The sequence below is a fragment of the Capra hircus genome, unplaced genomic scaffold (genome assembly GCF_001704415.2).
Source record: "Capra hircus breed San Clemente unplaced genomic scaffold, ASM170441v1, whole genome shotgun sequence".
Lineage (NCBI taxonomy): Eukaryota > Metazoa > Chordata > Mammalia > Artiodactyla > Bovidae > Capra > Capra hircus.
This window is the reverse complement of record NW_017189774.1, coordinates 81,539-98,419: the sequence shown is the minus strand read 5'-3', so window position 1 is coordinate 98,419 and position 16,881 is coordinate 81,539. Positions and strand designations below refer to the sequence as shown.

At 41.8% G+C, this 16,881-nt stretch overlaps 1 protein-coding gene across 1 annotated transcript in view; it reads right to left on the bottom strand.

Moving 5' to 3' along the window:
* Positions 1-16,881, bottom strand: part of AFF2 (AF4/FMR2 family member 2) — a gene marked incomplete at its 5' end in the record, with an annotated part of 92,341 nt that overhangs the window by 11,513 nt on the left and 63,947 nt on the right. Inside the window, 6 exons of the mRNA XM_018044732.1 lie at positions 2,257-2,350; positions 3,941-4,012; positions 8,085-8,221; positions 11,121-11,184; positions 11,761-12,032; positions 15,825-16,047. Coding sequence (XP_017900221.1) covers positions 2,257-2,350; positions 3,941-4,012; positions 8,085-8,221; positions 11,121-11,184; positions 11,761-12,032; positions 15,825-16,047 — 862 coding nt within the window. The remainder of the gene's footprint in view (positions 1-2,256; positions 2,351-3,940; positions 4,013-8,084; positions 8,222-11,120; positions 11,185-11,760; positions 12,033-15,824; positions 16,048-16,881) is intronic.

Below are 16,881 nucleotides of genomic sequence, written 5' to 3'. Positions count from 1 at the left end.
CACCTGGATTTGCTATCATCACATGCATATCCTCATGGCTGATGGTTTTCCCTGTTGAGCACTGTAACCGGCCCAGGGCTGTCCACAGTGGAATGCTAAACATTCTTTTCCCTCCGGTTTAAGGAATGGGCCTCCTTGAAAAGGGAACCCTCCTACACTGCTGGTGGAAATGTAAATTGGTGCAGCCACTATGGAGAACAGTATGGAGGTGCCTTAAAAAAACTAAGAATAGAATGGCCATATGATCCAGCAATCCCATTTTGGGGCATATATCAGGAAAAGCATCTAATTTGAAAAGATACATCCATCCCTATATTCACAGCAGCACTGTTTGCAGTAGTCAAGACATGGAAACACACCTAAATGTTCATTGACAGAGGAATGAATAAAGAAGATGTGGTACATATATACAATGAATTATGACTCAGCCACTGGCAGCAACATGGATGGACCTAGGGATCAACATCATACTAAGTGAAGTAAGTCAGAAAGAGAAAAACAAACACCATATCACATCTCTTATATGTGGAATCTAAAATGACAGAAATGAACATATCTAAGGACTAGAAATAGACTCACAGACATAGAGAATAGACTTGTGGTTGTCAAGGGGGAGGGAGTTGGGGAAGAGAAGGAATAGGAGTTTGGAATTAGCAGAGGTAAACTATTATAAATAGGATGGATAAACAACAAGGTCCTACTGTTTAGCACAGGGAACTAACTATATTCAATATCCTCCTATAAACCAGAATGGAAAAAGAACATGAAAAAGCATGTATATATGTGTATAACTGAATCACTTTGCTGTGCAGCAGAAATCAACACAACACTGTATATCAACTACACTTCAACACAATCCATTTTAAGAAAAGAATGGGCCTCCTCTGTTTTCATGACTGTTCACTTGTGGAGCATGGGAAATCCTGACACTCAGCACCGTCTCACTAGTAAAAGATCAGCTCGTTAGAATGACCTCAGCAGGTGGGAGCTTCCCGTTTTGAACCTCAAAGAAGCTCAACGCTCTGCCAGAGAAGTGAGTTACTTAACATCAGTTTGGTATTTTGCAGTGCAGTGAACACGGTGCAGAACAGGCCACAGAGAATGGAGGCCAGGGCTGTGGTTCAGAGTGTCCCCAAAGGATCAGCATCAGCATCGCTCAGGGACTTGTTCAAAATGCCCATTCTTAGGCCCTGTCCCAGACCACCAGCATCAAAACGCCTTAACAGAGCCCAGGTGGAGACTGTAGACACACAGTCAGGGGCAGCTGCTGCATTTGACTGCATTCACAAGCACTAGCTTTATGATGGCCACACCACATGAGAGCTGCTCTTTTCCTAACTGAGTGGGCATTCCCACATAATCGCGCACCCCTACCCACTGGCTTTAAACATCTGAGGTAAGGTCAGGATTTGATTCATTTCAAACAACTGCTTTGATGCAACTGAGCCCTGTCAGCTGACGCACTTGGCAAAAAATAATATGACTAAATAAATAAAATTATCCTTTTCTTTCAAGACCTGCCCAACAGCAACCTTGAGCCCTCAACTCTAACACACGATCAGCATTGACGGGTGGAAAGAGGAAGGTCCACGGAGCCTCAGCCAATGACACCCAGCATGGTTGCCAGGCCCAGCTCCAGGCTTGCCGTTTTTATCTGGGCTTGTTCCCACGTCTTGGCATTGCATCTTGTGGTTCAAATATTTCATTTTTCTTGCAAATCAAAAACACCAGCTCCCTAGAGGATGAATTTGTTTATTTATTGTTGGTTTATTTTGACAGCCAAAGTTATCAGTTGTCTTCAACTGCAACCACTATCTTCAACACTCCCCATGGCCAAAGGGCCCCTGGGGGTGTGGCTGTGCCCTCAGAGCCCAGGGTGGCTGTGGTGACTTCTCTCACTGCTGAGAAATTTCTAGGCTGGCATCTCATGTAACATGAGCCATGTTCTGCAGGCAGTCCACAGTGCAGGCAGAAGGGATCACCATCCTGACTGGACCCAGGAAGGTGCCCAGGCCCATTTGTTCACTCCAGAGCATCATCGGGGGGATTGAACTATGGTACCTTCTCTCCCTGGAACTGGATCAAACCCAAGCTCTCTGCTGAACTCCAAAGGAGAAGTGAGACAGCCATGGACGGCCAGGATGCGGAAAGTTTAGCTTTCGATTGTGACAACTGTGACATTTCATAACATGCCTGCCATGTCTCATTGGTGATTTAATCACCCAGGACCTATAAATTACACAAAATAAGGATTACCTTAAAATATTCCATCAGTGATCTGGAGTACTTCATGGCGTGGTCCTTCTTCAGTTTGAACATCCTTAGGTAGAGAAGTGACAGGCATCGGTAGCTGTGATGATGGGGAAAGGAGCACATTAATGCCAACATTTCCTCAGACCTATTCATTAAAATACAACTCCCATCCGTAGCACCTCTCCTATGGTTACCGAGGAACATAAGTGAAAAAAAGAAAATTTTTTAAAAAGAAGGAATAAGCATAGTACAGGGAACTATATTCAACAGTATGTGATAAACCATGAACCATAATGGAAAAGAATATGAAAGAGAATATATATGTATAACTGAGTCACACAAGCTGGAATCAAGATTGTGGGAGAAATATAAATAACCTCAGATACACAGATGACACCACCCTTAGGGCAGAAAGTGAAGAAGAACTAAAGAGTCTCTTGATGAACGTCAAAGAGGAGAGTGAAACAGTTGGCTTAAAACTCAACATTCAGAAAACTAAGATCATGGCACCAGTCCCATCACTTCATGGCAAATAGATGGGGAAACAGTGAAAACAGTGAGAGACTTTATTCGCTTGGGGTCCAAAATCACTGCAGATGGTTATTGCAGTCATGAAATTAAAGACACTTGCTCCTTGGAAGAAAAGCTAAGACAAACCTAGACAGCATATTAAAAAGCAGGGACATTACTTTGTTGACAAAGGTCCGTTTAGTCAAACTATGTTTTTTTTCCAGTAGTTATATATGGATGTGAGTTGGACTATAAAAAAGTTGAGTGCTGGAGAATTGATGCTTTTGAACTGTGGTGTTGGAGAAGACTCTTGAGAGTCCCTTGGACTGCAAGGAGATCAAACCTGTCAGTCCTAAAGGAAATCAGTCCTGAATATTCATTGCAAGGACTGATGATGAAGTTGAAACTCCAAAACTTTGGCCACCTGATCCAAAGAACTGACCCTGATGCTGGGAAAGATTGAAGGCAGGATGAGAAGGGGACGACAGAGGATGAGATGGTTGGATGGCATCACTGACTCGATGGACATGAGTTTGAACAAGCTCTGGGAGTTGGTGTTGGACAAGGAAACCTGGCATGCTACAGTCCATGGGATCACAAAGTCAGATACAACTGAATTACTGAACTGAACTGTCACTTTGCTGTATGCTAGAAATTAACACACCAGTGTATATCAATGATATTTCAGTAACATTTAAAAAAAAGAAAAAGAGTCCACCAAAGATGGAAAAAGGAGGCAGAAGGTCAAAGTCAGGGAGACATGTTAAGATACATTGCTGACTTCTTGATGGAGGAAGAGGCCCTAAGCCCAGGAATGCAGACCTCCTCTGGAAAAGGCGGAAGTGGATTCTCCCTAGAGCCACTGGGAGGAAAGCAGCCATGTTGATGCCCTGATTTTAGCCTAGCGAAACACACTTCAGACTTCTGACCTTCAGAACTGCAAGAAAATAAATTTATGTGGCTTTATTTTTTTAAAGAAAGGATAAGCATTAAAATTCCATCTTGATAAGAGTGTAAATGTGGAGAGTAGATGTTTAGTCAGCAACTGAAGAAATCCATTAGTTAATTTTTCAGAGTTTAGCAGAAAACAGGAATAATGACTTAAGCAGCTTAAGTTGAGTTTTCAAATCTTTTTGCGACATTTCAGCTATTTCCTGGTCACCTCCATGAGACTTACCATAGTACAGCCAGCTTTTTGTCCCCATCTGAAGCTAGGGGGCTTGCAAAATTCTTCAGCCTCATGGCATACCTTGGAAGAGAAAGGACAAGCTCAAATGGAATCTGTCTGACCCTTCATAAAGCCCCAACACCATTGGTGTTGTCATCACTCGAATGAGCTGGGCCCACATTGGCTCTGGCAGAAGGACTGAGAAAGCCATGTGGGCAAAAGAGTGCTTTCCTGAAAACATTCACAAAACGATGACCACAGTGTGTCACAATAGCACTGGTGTGACCAATGGAAGCTTGCTCTGGAGAAGCCAGTTATATTTAGAGCCCATGCTCTAGAACAGTGCTGTGGAATTACTGTGGGTTTCACCTGTGTATAAGTGCTGAAAAAATAATGTTTCTAAGAATACTCCAGCTAAACAATATTATTAGCTTTCCACAAGAGGTGGACACAAATGTCAGTCTCAGTTGAGTTTTTGACACCTGAGGTAAACAATCACACAATGATGTCTGACACGAGCATGGCGGTGGGGGGGCCTCCAACACAGTTATAAAGGGCTTTTCTAATGGCTCAGGTGTGGAATATATTCCTGTAGGAAGTGGTTTTGTTTTTTTAAGGGTGGTCAATTTCACAGCAGGTGAAGGTCTGAGCACCCCTAATTTATGGTGCTTGCATAGTTTGTTTTTCCATTCTCTTTAATAGTTACCATTCCACACCAGGGCAATCAAAGGTTGAGTAGTTCCCATTTTTGTTCTTTGAGCTGAGCACATTCCATTCTGGGCATTTAGACTCTTGAAAATCAATGCATTGCATAAAATCATTGTCTGAGCTATAATGCAATTTCACAGGAACTCGTGGTAGAATAAGTAGCAAGTTCACTGTTGCAGAAGGAAGCTGAAGATGTTCAGGCAGCCTGGACCAGCTCTTCATCATGACAAGGCATTGGTGAGCCCACACTTTCAGCAGCCTCCCCAGGACACCATGCCCCCTATCACCCTGCTCTCCCTATTACTGCCACAGTTCTGTCCAATGAACATTTTCTGACAAAAGGACTCATGCACTTGCTGTGAGTCCCTCCTGTTGTTGCCACATTAAGCAAAAAGGGTTTTTATGATGTCATAAATCTGTGTTTGACAGCTGGATCACTTAAATGTCAGTCATTGTGATGCCCCACTTGTTTTCACAAGTATATTTCTACTGCAGATTGCCAAGACTGAGAGAAACCAAAATTACTTCACTGAAAAACATAGGGTGCTCTACCATTAACGAGAGTATAATAAAAAGCTCTTCAGCATAAAATTTGCTACTAAAAACTATGTTCTTATTACAGTCACCCTCTAATTGCAGCCATTGTTGAAATGCCTTGAAAGTGGAGTTCCAATTGTTTACATGGGCAAGAAGACTTAGTTGCCTTAGTTCATTTTATTCCCAACTGAAATTTCTCTCCAAAGAAAATTATACACACACATACACTAGGCAGAAAATATATAATTCTATATATAGAGAGGGCACATAAAGGATTGCACATAGAACTGGTGAAATTTTGGGATAAAAGACCTGATGACATCTGAGCAAGGGGGATGGAATGTACCAATGTCTGTGTCCATGATCTTGGACTAGAGCTATGCTGGACAGCACCATGAAGGGAGATGAGGGGAGAGGGACACATGAACTTTCTGTGCCATTTCTTACAACTGCATGTGAGTCTACAATGATCTGAAAAGAGAGTTTCAAAAGACTGCCTTTAAAGTGAATATCTCTAAATTATCCATAGAGTTTTACTAGGTTCCACTGAAAATATACCCTATGGGGGAAGTAAACTATCATATCATGGAAAAAAAAAACTGCTTGGAGAAAAAGAAAAGAAATTGTAAATAATAAAGGGAAAAGAAGTGTTTTCTAAAGGAAATAAGTATTACTCAGTGATTCACATTGTATTTTTACCAAAAATGAAATGTGAGGTTTTGCTTTTCTATTCTGAGTGCATGTGTAAGAAAAATATGTGTGTGTGCATATATATATATATATATAAAATAACTGTAATTGGGGGTGAAGTTAGTTATGATCTTGTTTTCCTTCCAAGTTGGTCCACATGCAGAAACATGCTTTTCATGGTCAGAAATGCAGTGAGTCTATAATCCATATTATAAACATTTTCGTGCAGCTACATGGTCTCCATCTCCCCCCATCTCCCTTCATGGTACTGCTGCATTTCAATGGCTGCAAAATATTCTGTTGAGAGTACTGTGAGGTAATTAATTACCCTTCTGTTATCAATGTTTTGCTTTCCTTCAAATTGGGTGCTATAACATAGGCCAAACTGAACACTCTATGGATAACTCATTCTCCTCTTACAATTCTTTTCTTCAGTACAGTAAGTTCAGATTTCTAGAATTAGTGGCTTCAAAGATATGACTGCTCACTTGTATAGGTTTTCCTACATGATGCCAAATTGCCCTCAATTTACAAGGATCAATTTCCATTCCCACCATCAGCATGGAAGAGGTCCAGTTCACCATAATTTTGTGTGTGTGTTAACATTATGGTTTAGTGGTTAAGTCGTGCCCGACTCTTGTGACCCCATGGACTGTAGCCTGCCAGGCTCCTCTGTCCCTGGGATTCTCCAGGCAAGAATACTGGAGTGGGTTGCCATCCCCTTCTCCATGGGATCTTCCCAACCCAGGAATCGAACCCAGGACTCCTACATTGCATGCAGATTCTTTTACCAACTGAGCTACAAGGGAAGCCTGTGCTAACATTTTTACATTTCCTTCTTAATTTAAAAGTGCCTTAAAATGTGTTTGTGTTAAAATAGAAGGTGAAGCTTTTCTTCTTGTTTATTCATTAAAGTTTCCCTTCCAATTTGATTCCTCATTTTTTGCCAGGATTTTCATCTTGTACATCTTTGAAAACTGCAGGCAGCCTTGGATAGACACTGAGAAATCAATTTCCCCTTAAAAGCTACAAATGGCAGTGGCAGCTTTCACATAAAGTATGTCTGAGAGATACTTTATATGCTTGTCAGAGCAGTGAAAACCAAAGATGGCTGCCTGGCCTGGCAGAGCAAGGCTGGAACTTTCCTCATCCTTTCCCTACTTCAGTGGCTTTAACTAAATCTTACGAGTCTATGTAATCATAGCGGTTTTTTTTTTTTTTTCCTTCTTCTTCTTTATAATGGTTCCCATTCTTTTGATCTTTTCAAGTGCTTTCCTCAAAAAATATGCATGCTTCAGTCTGATGCCTGTCTGAAGGTTTAGGTACAAGTGTCTTCAGATTTGTAATGGTTTATTGCAGATGCAAGAACACAATAAAAAGCAGGCCTGGCATTATCAGCTAATCGAGTCAGAGGTGCCTGGGATATAAGGGCCTATCAGGTGAAGAACTGCTCAGTCAAAAACCATGATGCCGTCCATCCAGCAAATGAGGGTGAGTGCTTATCCACTATTCAGAGGTGGATGAAATTCTTTTCACAAATACCTGAAGATTACAGGAAGGCACTCAAATGCATATCATTTCTTCTCCTTTCCCTTCTTACAGGAATTTTTTGATTAGCCACAAACTCCACTGCACCAAGACCAACAGTCCAGAAAATTTCATTCAAAATGCAAATGAAACCAATAATCTGTGCTGTTAATACACCATTCCCTAGCGTCAGCCTCTTCTAGGCTCCCCTGCTACCAGCTTGACTGTCCCTCAAATTCTAGATGCCTGGAAAGTTTATTTCACCCCTGATGTTGTCCCTCTCTTTTTCATAACAGAGGCAGAAACTCTTAGAAAACATGATTTATAGCAGAAATCCCAACAAGATTGCTTTCTGTGAATTATGAAACTGCTTTGAAAAGACAAGGGCCTGCTCGACACCATGAAATGATGATCCTTTATTTCCACCCACTACCTTTCCATTTTATGAATATCACAAGTTATAACACTCACATTAGAACCTCTGAAGGGGATAACTGATAAAAAGCAGTGTCCATCAGTTATAAGTTTCCCATGACGTGAATCAAATGGCAAGAACTAATTATGATGACTTCTGAGAAGAAGGTGCCTTGAATGAATCATTACTAGGTGGAAAAGATATTTTTCAAAAACATAGTAGCTTCTAATTATGAGTGGAGAGAGCTTAAGAAGAAGGCAGCAGAAAAGCATGAACCTGAGGAGTTCCACAGTTTCGGAGTACATGGTGTATGGAGACTTGGCTTCCAGAGGGTCTCTCTCCATCGCGTTGCCACATTCAGTGAAGGAAAGGGCTGCATCCGCGTAATTCACGGCTTTGCCAAATTTCTCAAACTGGAACAGGAAGAAGACTCATCAACATGACAGCTCCTCTTCTCTCCTTCATCGAAAGCAGTGGTGCACAACCCTGGGAAACTTCACACCCCTCCCCCAGGGAACATTTGGCAATGTCTGGAGACCTCTTTGATTGTCCCCATTCGAGATGGGAGGCATCTAGTGGACAGAGGCTGGAGATGCTGCTAAACATCTGCAATGCCCAGGACAGCTCCCACTGTGGAGAAGTGCTTGGCCCAATAGTGCCAAGGTTGAGATATGGTGGGGGCAATTAGGAATTTGTCCTAACAAGGATGTAACTTATTTCAGGTTCTGTTGTCATGACATGGAGGCTGGATGAGAGGAGAAAACTGTAGCAAGGTATCATGTCTTTGTGGTATTCCTATTTTTGTTATCTTTTTGGTGGAGCAGAATTCAAATCACTGCCTCGACTAGTTTCTATTGACCACATTTACTAGACTGGTCATCATAATGTCCTTAGAACAGGGATCCCCAACCTCCAGGATCTAATGCCTGATGATCTGAGGTGGTGGCGCTGATTTAACAGTAATAGACATAAAGTGCACAATCAATGAAATGTGCTTGAATCATCCTGAAACCATCCCCTCCCCCCGCCGCCCCATTCCAGTCCGTGCGAAAAATTGTCTTCCAGGAAACTGGTCCCTGGTGCCAAAAAGGTTGTGGATCACTGGTCTAGACAAAGTTTGCAGTGAAACTCCACTTTTTACAAGCTTCCTGGACAACTAACGCATCTAGTCTTTGCTTGGAACTCTAGCATAGCATGTCAACCCCATCCTCAGGAGAAGAGTAACAAATGGATGCTATTGTCATGAAAAATGGGAAGCTGCAGTGTGACTGGTGACAATAATCACATCACTTTCACTGTAAATGATGGTCTGAAATAGTGAGTCAGAAAGCTCCCAAATATAGCACTACTAAATATTTTAGTTTAGTAAAATTTTATTGCAAAAGGTTTTAGCCCTGATAATGGTTACGATTAAACTGACTTAGACATACTGATTTCTTTTTTATGTGTAATGAATATTATATATGACAGTTTTATAGTGAGTATTTTATAACAGTATTTAACATTTTCAATTTTTGATAGCTGGATGGAAGAATTTCACTAATATGGAATTTTATGTGAAAGAACCAATAGAATGCAGATTGACCTATTTTAATTTTCTTATGTACTTTTTATCAAAATATTGTCTATGCAACTGTGAAGGTTTCAATTCTCAAAACAGCAGAGTAGCTGTCTCTAGCAAAGGATTAAGTACAACTATAAAATGATGAGTTACAAGTCTTGCAGAATCTCTTGCTGTAAATGACTCTTTTTACAATAAATGTTCTTCCCCTTTTATGTACTGCAGGAATTTGGTGCTTTCCTTTCTGTAAGTTGTTGTGGAAAAACATCAGTTTCAGCCCAATTGAAACTGATTTTATGAAAACCTTTGTGTATATATGTAAGTTATCTCCTTCTTCTCTTGCCTTCCTCAGGAGGCAAGATAGCTTCCTCAGGTCATCCAACTCTGATTGGTTCTCTCCTGTGGAAATTAAGGAAATCTACAGGAAATCTGGAAATCAGGAAATCTACATCCTGATTTTTGAAACTGACTTTTCATTCACAAACCCATAGCTGGAAGGATCCTTAAAAACCACCTGGTCCAAATCTCTCTTTTTCCAAACGGAAAAACTGAAGTCCAGAGAGACAACTATATGGGCCATAGTGCCAATGAGTGGCTGAGTCACACCCTCTTCTGGGCCTTGGTTTCCTTATTTATAGCTGAGGGGCTTGAACTCCGAAGAAGTGTCTAACTCTGGTATAGACATAAGCCTGGCAAAGACATCTTCTAAATGAGTATTGCTCAACCTTCCCCCACCCTATTATCATTCCCTCTTCCCTCCCCTACCACTCAGTGAGTTTTTTTAGACATTTTTTTCACACATCCCATTGAAATTTTAATACTAAAGATATACCAATTATCTCCTTATACTGTGGCCCTTGAGAGGGCAGTGGATGGTAGCCATTCACAAGTGATGGTGCAGGGACCATTGTGGTCCTTCATTATAGCCCTCTCAGAGGCAAGCAGCACGGGTCAGCTAAGTCCTGGCTGGACACAAGGCAATGATGGAGGATATGATTATTTTAAACCCAATGGAGTTGAACTGACATCTCAAATTATGCCAGCTTTAGTCAAAGGTGGGGATTCTGAATTCAGGGTCTTCTCTAGGGCAGTGGTTCTCAACATTGGCTGCACTTGGGAATCACCTGGGAGTTTTGACTCCACATCTGGTCCCAGTCTTGGAAATTCTGATTCCATTTCTCTGGGGTGTGGCCTGAGCATGAGGGCTATTTTAAAGCTCCCAAAGTGACTGTAACATACACGATTGAGACCCTCTGTTAGGTAGCTCAGTCAAATAGCTCTCTGTGCCTGGTTTCTCCTGGTCTAGGTACCCACCACCCTTGGAGGCAGCAGGGCCAAGTGTCCTGGGAAATCCAGAAATCAGAACATACTTTCTCTGTGCAGGGCCCTAGGTTATCTAATGCAGCAAGCAGTCAAGTTTTTTCTACAGACCTGAGTTTCCCAAAGCCAGTGTTTGAGGCACTTAACCAGCTCTCAGCAACTCTCTCCCTGTCTACACCAGTTTGGAGTTCACCAGAAACCATGGGAGCACCCACCTTCTCCAGGGCAGTTTCAAAAGTCACTTCAAATTCAATTGAAAGGTAGCATAAGCCTCGGCACCTCTGAAGTTGGAACAAGGGGAAGAAGAGTGGGAAAACCAAGAATGGCAGGGCAATAGGGCACGAAGAACTTGGGGACTTTGATTCCTTTAATTCCTTGCGGTGCTAAGGAATTAACCAGCTCTATGTCAGAGCAGCAATAAGGAAACCTACCAGTGCATCAGCTTTGTGCTTCAGCTTCTTAGCCTCTTGCATGTAATAATCAGCATTGTGAACCCTAAACAAATGAAATGAGCTCATTCAGAAAGCAATGTTTCATCTTTTCATTAAAAGACTGAATTGTCATACTTTGGGGGGCTATAAATCCATTCTTATACAATGCCTTGAACAGGGCTGATGGATGCTTGTCATGCATATAATAACCAAGCTTGAAATAATCCAGTGAGTGAGATTGGTTCCTAATGGCCCATTGGGATAAATACCTATATCCTCCAACCCCAACCACTCAAGTTGCCCAAACAGATCCAACAGAATCTAGCTGTAATTCTCTTTGTTGGCACACAGTTCTACCTGAGGACACGGGTAAGCAAGGAGGACCAAGCAACCTAGGATTCAGCACCTGCCTTTGGAAACAGTAACAGAGCTCCATGTTTAAAATCAGCCAATGACATTTCTAGGTGGGGATAAGGATGTATGTGAGGAGGAGGAATATACTTTTAAGGCTATAGGAGCTGCATAGCTGCGGCTAAGGTCTTATTTCAGGTGACACATGCATGGTGCTCGAAAAGCCATACTACCCCCACCCCCATTTGCTGCTCCCCAACTGGGTCCAGAGAATCTGGGGACAACATACGAGTCATCAAAAGTGAGCTTGGGTCTCCGGACATTGGTGGTGCTGGTGGACAGAAGGGGCAAGGCCGCCCACGATGTCATCTCCAGGTGACTGCTGTCCATGAGGCCAGTAGTGATGGCAGAGGTGATGGTGGAAATGGTTGTGGTAGTGGTTGTGGTAGTGGCCGTGGCAGTGGCTGTGGCAGTGCTGGTGACAATGGCAGTAGCAGTGGCAGAGGCGATAGAAGTGTTGCTGACAGTGCCAGGGGCTGCCTTTTTTGGAGTGTCTCCCTCCTGGGAAAAAGGAGGACAAAGAGTTTCCATTAGGTTCAGATTTTTAGAGCATCTTTTCATAAATGCTTTGCATGTCAATCACCCTAGGAAACAAGGCGAGAGAAAAGAAAACAATGCACATGGCTTGAGGGTGCACAGGTGATCCTGGTGCATGTCATGCACTCTGGCACTCACCAGCTTTTGTTCTATGATGACACCAAACACCAAGCCTCTTGTTACTCTGCAAAACGCCAGATCTAGTGCAGGAAACCAGTCATCCCTGGGCCATGAACAAATAAACCATGGTTCTTCCCACCATGCTTTCCGTCTGAGCTGCTCTGCTTTAATCATATTTAGATATTGAAGTTCTGTAAATTATTTCAAAACATGATCATGCTCCTGAAACTCTTTTTGAAAACCACTGCTCGATTTCATCTCATATTTCTCCCTCTCCATTACCCTCACACAATCCATTACAAAGTCCTATTCACTCCCTCTCTCCAGTGTCTCTTAAATCTGTCCCTTCCTCCTCTGACACCTCAAAGGGCAGGCTCTCATGGCTTCAGATCTGGCTTCAACCTTCCCAGCTCCCTTCCACGAACCTGTCACCACACTGAACTCATTGTGATTTCTCCACTATCCTGCTTTGGTTCCCTTGAAGCCTTAGGGTAGAAAAAGCCTCCTCCTCGTTACTTTCTTTCACCTTGCTATAGTGTATTGTATTTTTCATTTTTAAAATAGAGGTAAAATACACATAATATCCAATCTACCATCTCAACCATTTTAAAATATCCAGTTCAGTAGTGTTAAGCACATTTATATTGTCCTCCAACCAATCTCCAGGACTCTGAAGTTGCAAAGCTGTAACTTTGTGCCCATTAGACCATAACTCTCCATCCCCATCTCCCCAGCCCCTGGCAATCACCCTTCTAATTTCTGTCTTTGAAAATCTGACTCCTTGAGTTACCATGTGCAAATGGAATCATACACTGTTTGTCTGTGACTGGCTGATTTCATCTAGCATGACATCCTCAAAGTTCAAGGTTGTAGCACATGGCAGAATTTCCTTCCTTTTTAAGACTGGGTAAGATTCCACTGTGAATTTAAACCGCACACTGTTTAACCACTTCCCTTCATTTCTAAACCCTCCTTATCTTTCTTAATACTCTCAGCTCAACCCAGATCAACAAATGCCTTCTCAGGGAAACCGCCTATGTCAATGGCTGGAAGTGCTTTAAACCTTTCTTGTCCCTTTAGAGATGGGTCCTTCTGAAGAAGGAAATGTCAACCCACTCCAGTATTCTTGCCTGGGAAATCCCATGGACACAGGCTCCTGGTGGGCTACAGTTCCTGAGGTCACAAAGAGTCGGACACCACAGTACAGACATGGAGATGGGAGGGGTGTGTCTCAAGCCTCCCCTAAGACGCCAATCAGCAGCTATTTTGTATCTAAGTTCATCGAGCATGTTTCATTGTTCACCTTAGAGTGAGAGCCCTTTCAGCGCTGGAGCCATCTCTGATTTGTGACACACACTCCCCAACACACCCTGTCCCATCACCCCGTCCCATCACCCCACTGCAGTGTGCTCAGTGATTTGCTGACTGCAGGCCTACCTGCCTTAATTAAAAGGGTCACTTTTCAGCTAAAAGTCAAATGTGAACGTTTCTTATATCCATGAAAGTCTCATCTTTTCCACTTTATCCCAAATCTCCAAATTATCAAAAATTCTCACCATGATGAGCTCATTATGATAACTGTGCTGAGAGACTGCACATTTAAAAGTGGTTATGATGGATGTGGAGAAAATTGTTTCAAGTCCATCACAGATTTTATTCAATCCAAACACATAAAAACTCAGAGCTTTCTGAACTCCTAAGCCAGCTCAACGCTTCTATTGCCAATGTGTGACGGCCTAGACCAAACAGCAGGCCAGTCCCAGAGACAGAGCCACATGTGTCTATGACCAAGATAGGCGACAAGAACCTTGAAACACCACGTCTACCACACATATGGCACTGATGTCAGTTCTGGCATATCTGACTAGAAATGACTGCGTTCAGCCAAAGTCATCTAAGTCATATAAATACGTCCTCTGTTGACCCTCACCCATCCACTGAGTCAATAAACAGGACTTCATGGTTACATGAAACAGAGAAGACTCTAAGAGTGCAAAATGGAAAACACTTTGGAACTGGAAGAAGCTGTACAGATCACCTAGTCAAATCTACTCATTTCATGGACTCAGAGAGGTGTCATAATTTGCTCAAGGTCACCGAACAGATCTGTTACAGTGTTAGCACTATGTTTCAAGTAAGTCTCTTAATTTCCACAGTCTCTCAGATTGCAGGCCATGGCCAAAGAAGACGTAAGGAGTATTAAGTCATATCATGGAGAATTCTAGTGATTTCCTTAAGAAAATGATCCATTTCTAGGTTTTCTAGGTGCAAATGCAATCATATTTATCAGATTTTCCCAGTAGTTTTGAGAGCTTTCAGAAATGCCTTTGCAGATCCTTTTATTACCATTGTCATAAGAACATCCATATTAAGCACCTAATTATTTGTGACCATGTACTAGGTGCTATATGAAGAGAATTGCCTAGATAGGTAGGGCATGTGTCCTCCAAAAGCTTGCAATAGAAAAAGCCTCAGTTGAAGTCTATCACATTAATTATATTCAGTATGAAAAATAGAACTGATTTTGTAATTATTGCTTAGAATAGATGGCTTCATTCCTAACACTGTAACTCAGCATCTTTAAATGTGAATGCAAATATAATCTGGGCACACATACAAATTTCATTTGGAAAATGACAACTTTATAATAGAGCCATTTCCTTATATCACCAATAATATTTACCTAGGTATGTATGTCATCTAGTTATCTCAGATGATGGAGGACCATAAATTGTGGTCCTTAAAGCTCAGAGGCCTCATGGCTTTTCATGAAGTGTTAAATGGGTACTTTTGGTTCAGGGGCTGCCGGATTGGTGCTAGACATTTGAAAACTCATTGATTTTCACTCGTTTGCTTTTTATATTACATAAAGGATCTTGAACTGCAAGGAGATCCAACAAGTCCATCCTAAAGGAAATCAGTCCTGAATGTTCATTGGAAGGACTGATGTTGAACCTGAAACTACAATACTTTGGCCACCTGATGTGAAGAGCTGACTCATTTGAAAAGACCCTGATGCTGGGAAAGATTGAAGGCGAGAGGAGAAGGGGACGACAGAGGATGAGATGATTGGATGGCATCACCGACTCAATGGACGTGAGTTTGAGTAAACTCCAGGAGTTGGTGATGGACAGGGAGGCCTGGTGTGGTGCAGTCCATGGGGTCGCAAAGAGTTGGATATGCCTGAGCGACTGAACTGAAGGATCAAGTGCATATGTATTTGCATATACATGCGTTTACACGAAAAGGCAGATAGATTTGCCACTAACATTCACTAGTGACACTATCACTCATGGTTTCCATGGTTCATGTACATATACCTGGGGCAGATAAAAAGACATTGTGTATGGATGTGAAAAGTGATACAAATTCTCAATCATTTATGCTAATCAGGCAGCAGCGCAGAAAATCCGAAGGACAGGATAATCCTTTAGTCGGGCTTCAGTTCAGTTCAGTTCAGTTGCTCAAGAATCGGAGAGTTTGTGTATTTGTGTACACACACACTTATATTAATATTTTCTCTCTGCCCCTTCCTTCCACCCCTCTGCAACATTTCCATGAGGTCAAGTTGACTTAGATAAGCTAGGTCAACTTGTTTCTACCTGACAATGAGAAGATTCCTTCTATGATGCTTACATTTACAGATATCCCTTTGAAAGTAGCGCAGAATTTGCCTTCATTCCTCTTAGGTTTGGTCGAGGTAATCTGTCCAATCATAGGGATGGTTTTGTCTCGACTGAAGGGTCCATTATTGCCGCTGATGTTCCTGCGACGCGGAGGGTCCTCTGGCAGTGGGGAAAGTGGAGGAGGAAACAGCTTTTCTTCTTTTCTTCTATTTGCTCTCCTGGATGAATTATTTCTGTGTAAACAAAAAGTACAGGGTGTCAGAAAACTCTGTCTCTCTTTATTCTGATCTTTTGCATGATGCTGCTACGTTTAGCTAAAGTAATATGTTGGTTGATGGTCATTTACCTGGGATGAAGAGTATATAGAAAATGCGTAGACACATAGATGTCTATAGAGAGGTGGCCCTCCCTAGAGATTGAGCCATAGATAAATGCAAAAATCTAAGAATAAGCACAGGTCTTTGAAACAGAACTCCATGATGAATGGAAATGTCTAATGGTGTGTTGCCCCAGTGTGATATTTGCAACCTTTCAAGATTACTGTTAATTAGATTTTTATGGAAAATCCAATGCAGACTTTAATCCCATTATTTTTTAGGATGGTTCCTACTTATTCTGCCCTAGGATTTAACTGCACAGTCACACAATAAATGGTACAATAAACAATTAGTGGAAGGATATTTTCTTAAGAAATACAGTACTTAGACATTACCCAGAAATAAATAATGCACTAAATACTTCTGGGACATACTGGAAATTGTATATTCCAATTGTTTTACTGGAGGCATAATGAGCCCCTGACCTTGTTGTTATACTGAAGTACTGATGTACTCCGCTTTACAAAACTCCATTTGAAAAATCTTTTGTCGTTTTGCCACAAAACATATGTGGTCCTAGAAGTGCTCCCATGCTTTCAAACTGATTTATCTGCCCATTAAACGGGCATCATCAAGTAAACTGAGACTTCAAATAAAACAGAACAACTAAAACCTTATGCTAGCTGCTTAACATGGTAATTGGGCCATGGATTTTTATTTTAGTTACTGTCTTCAACTAATCAATGAAGA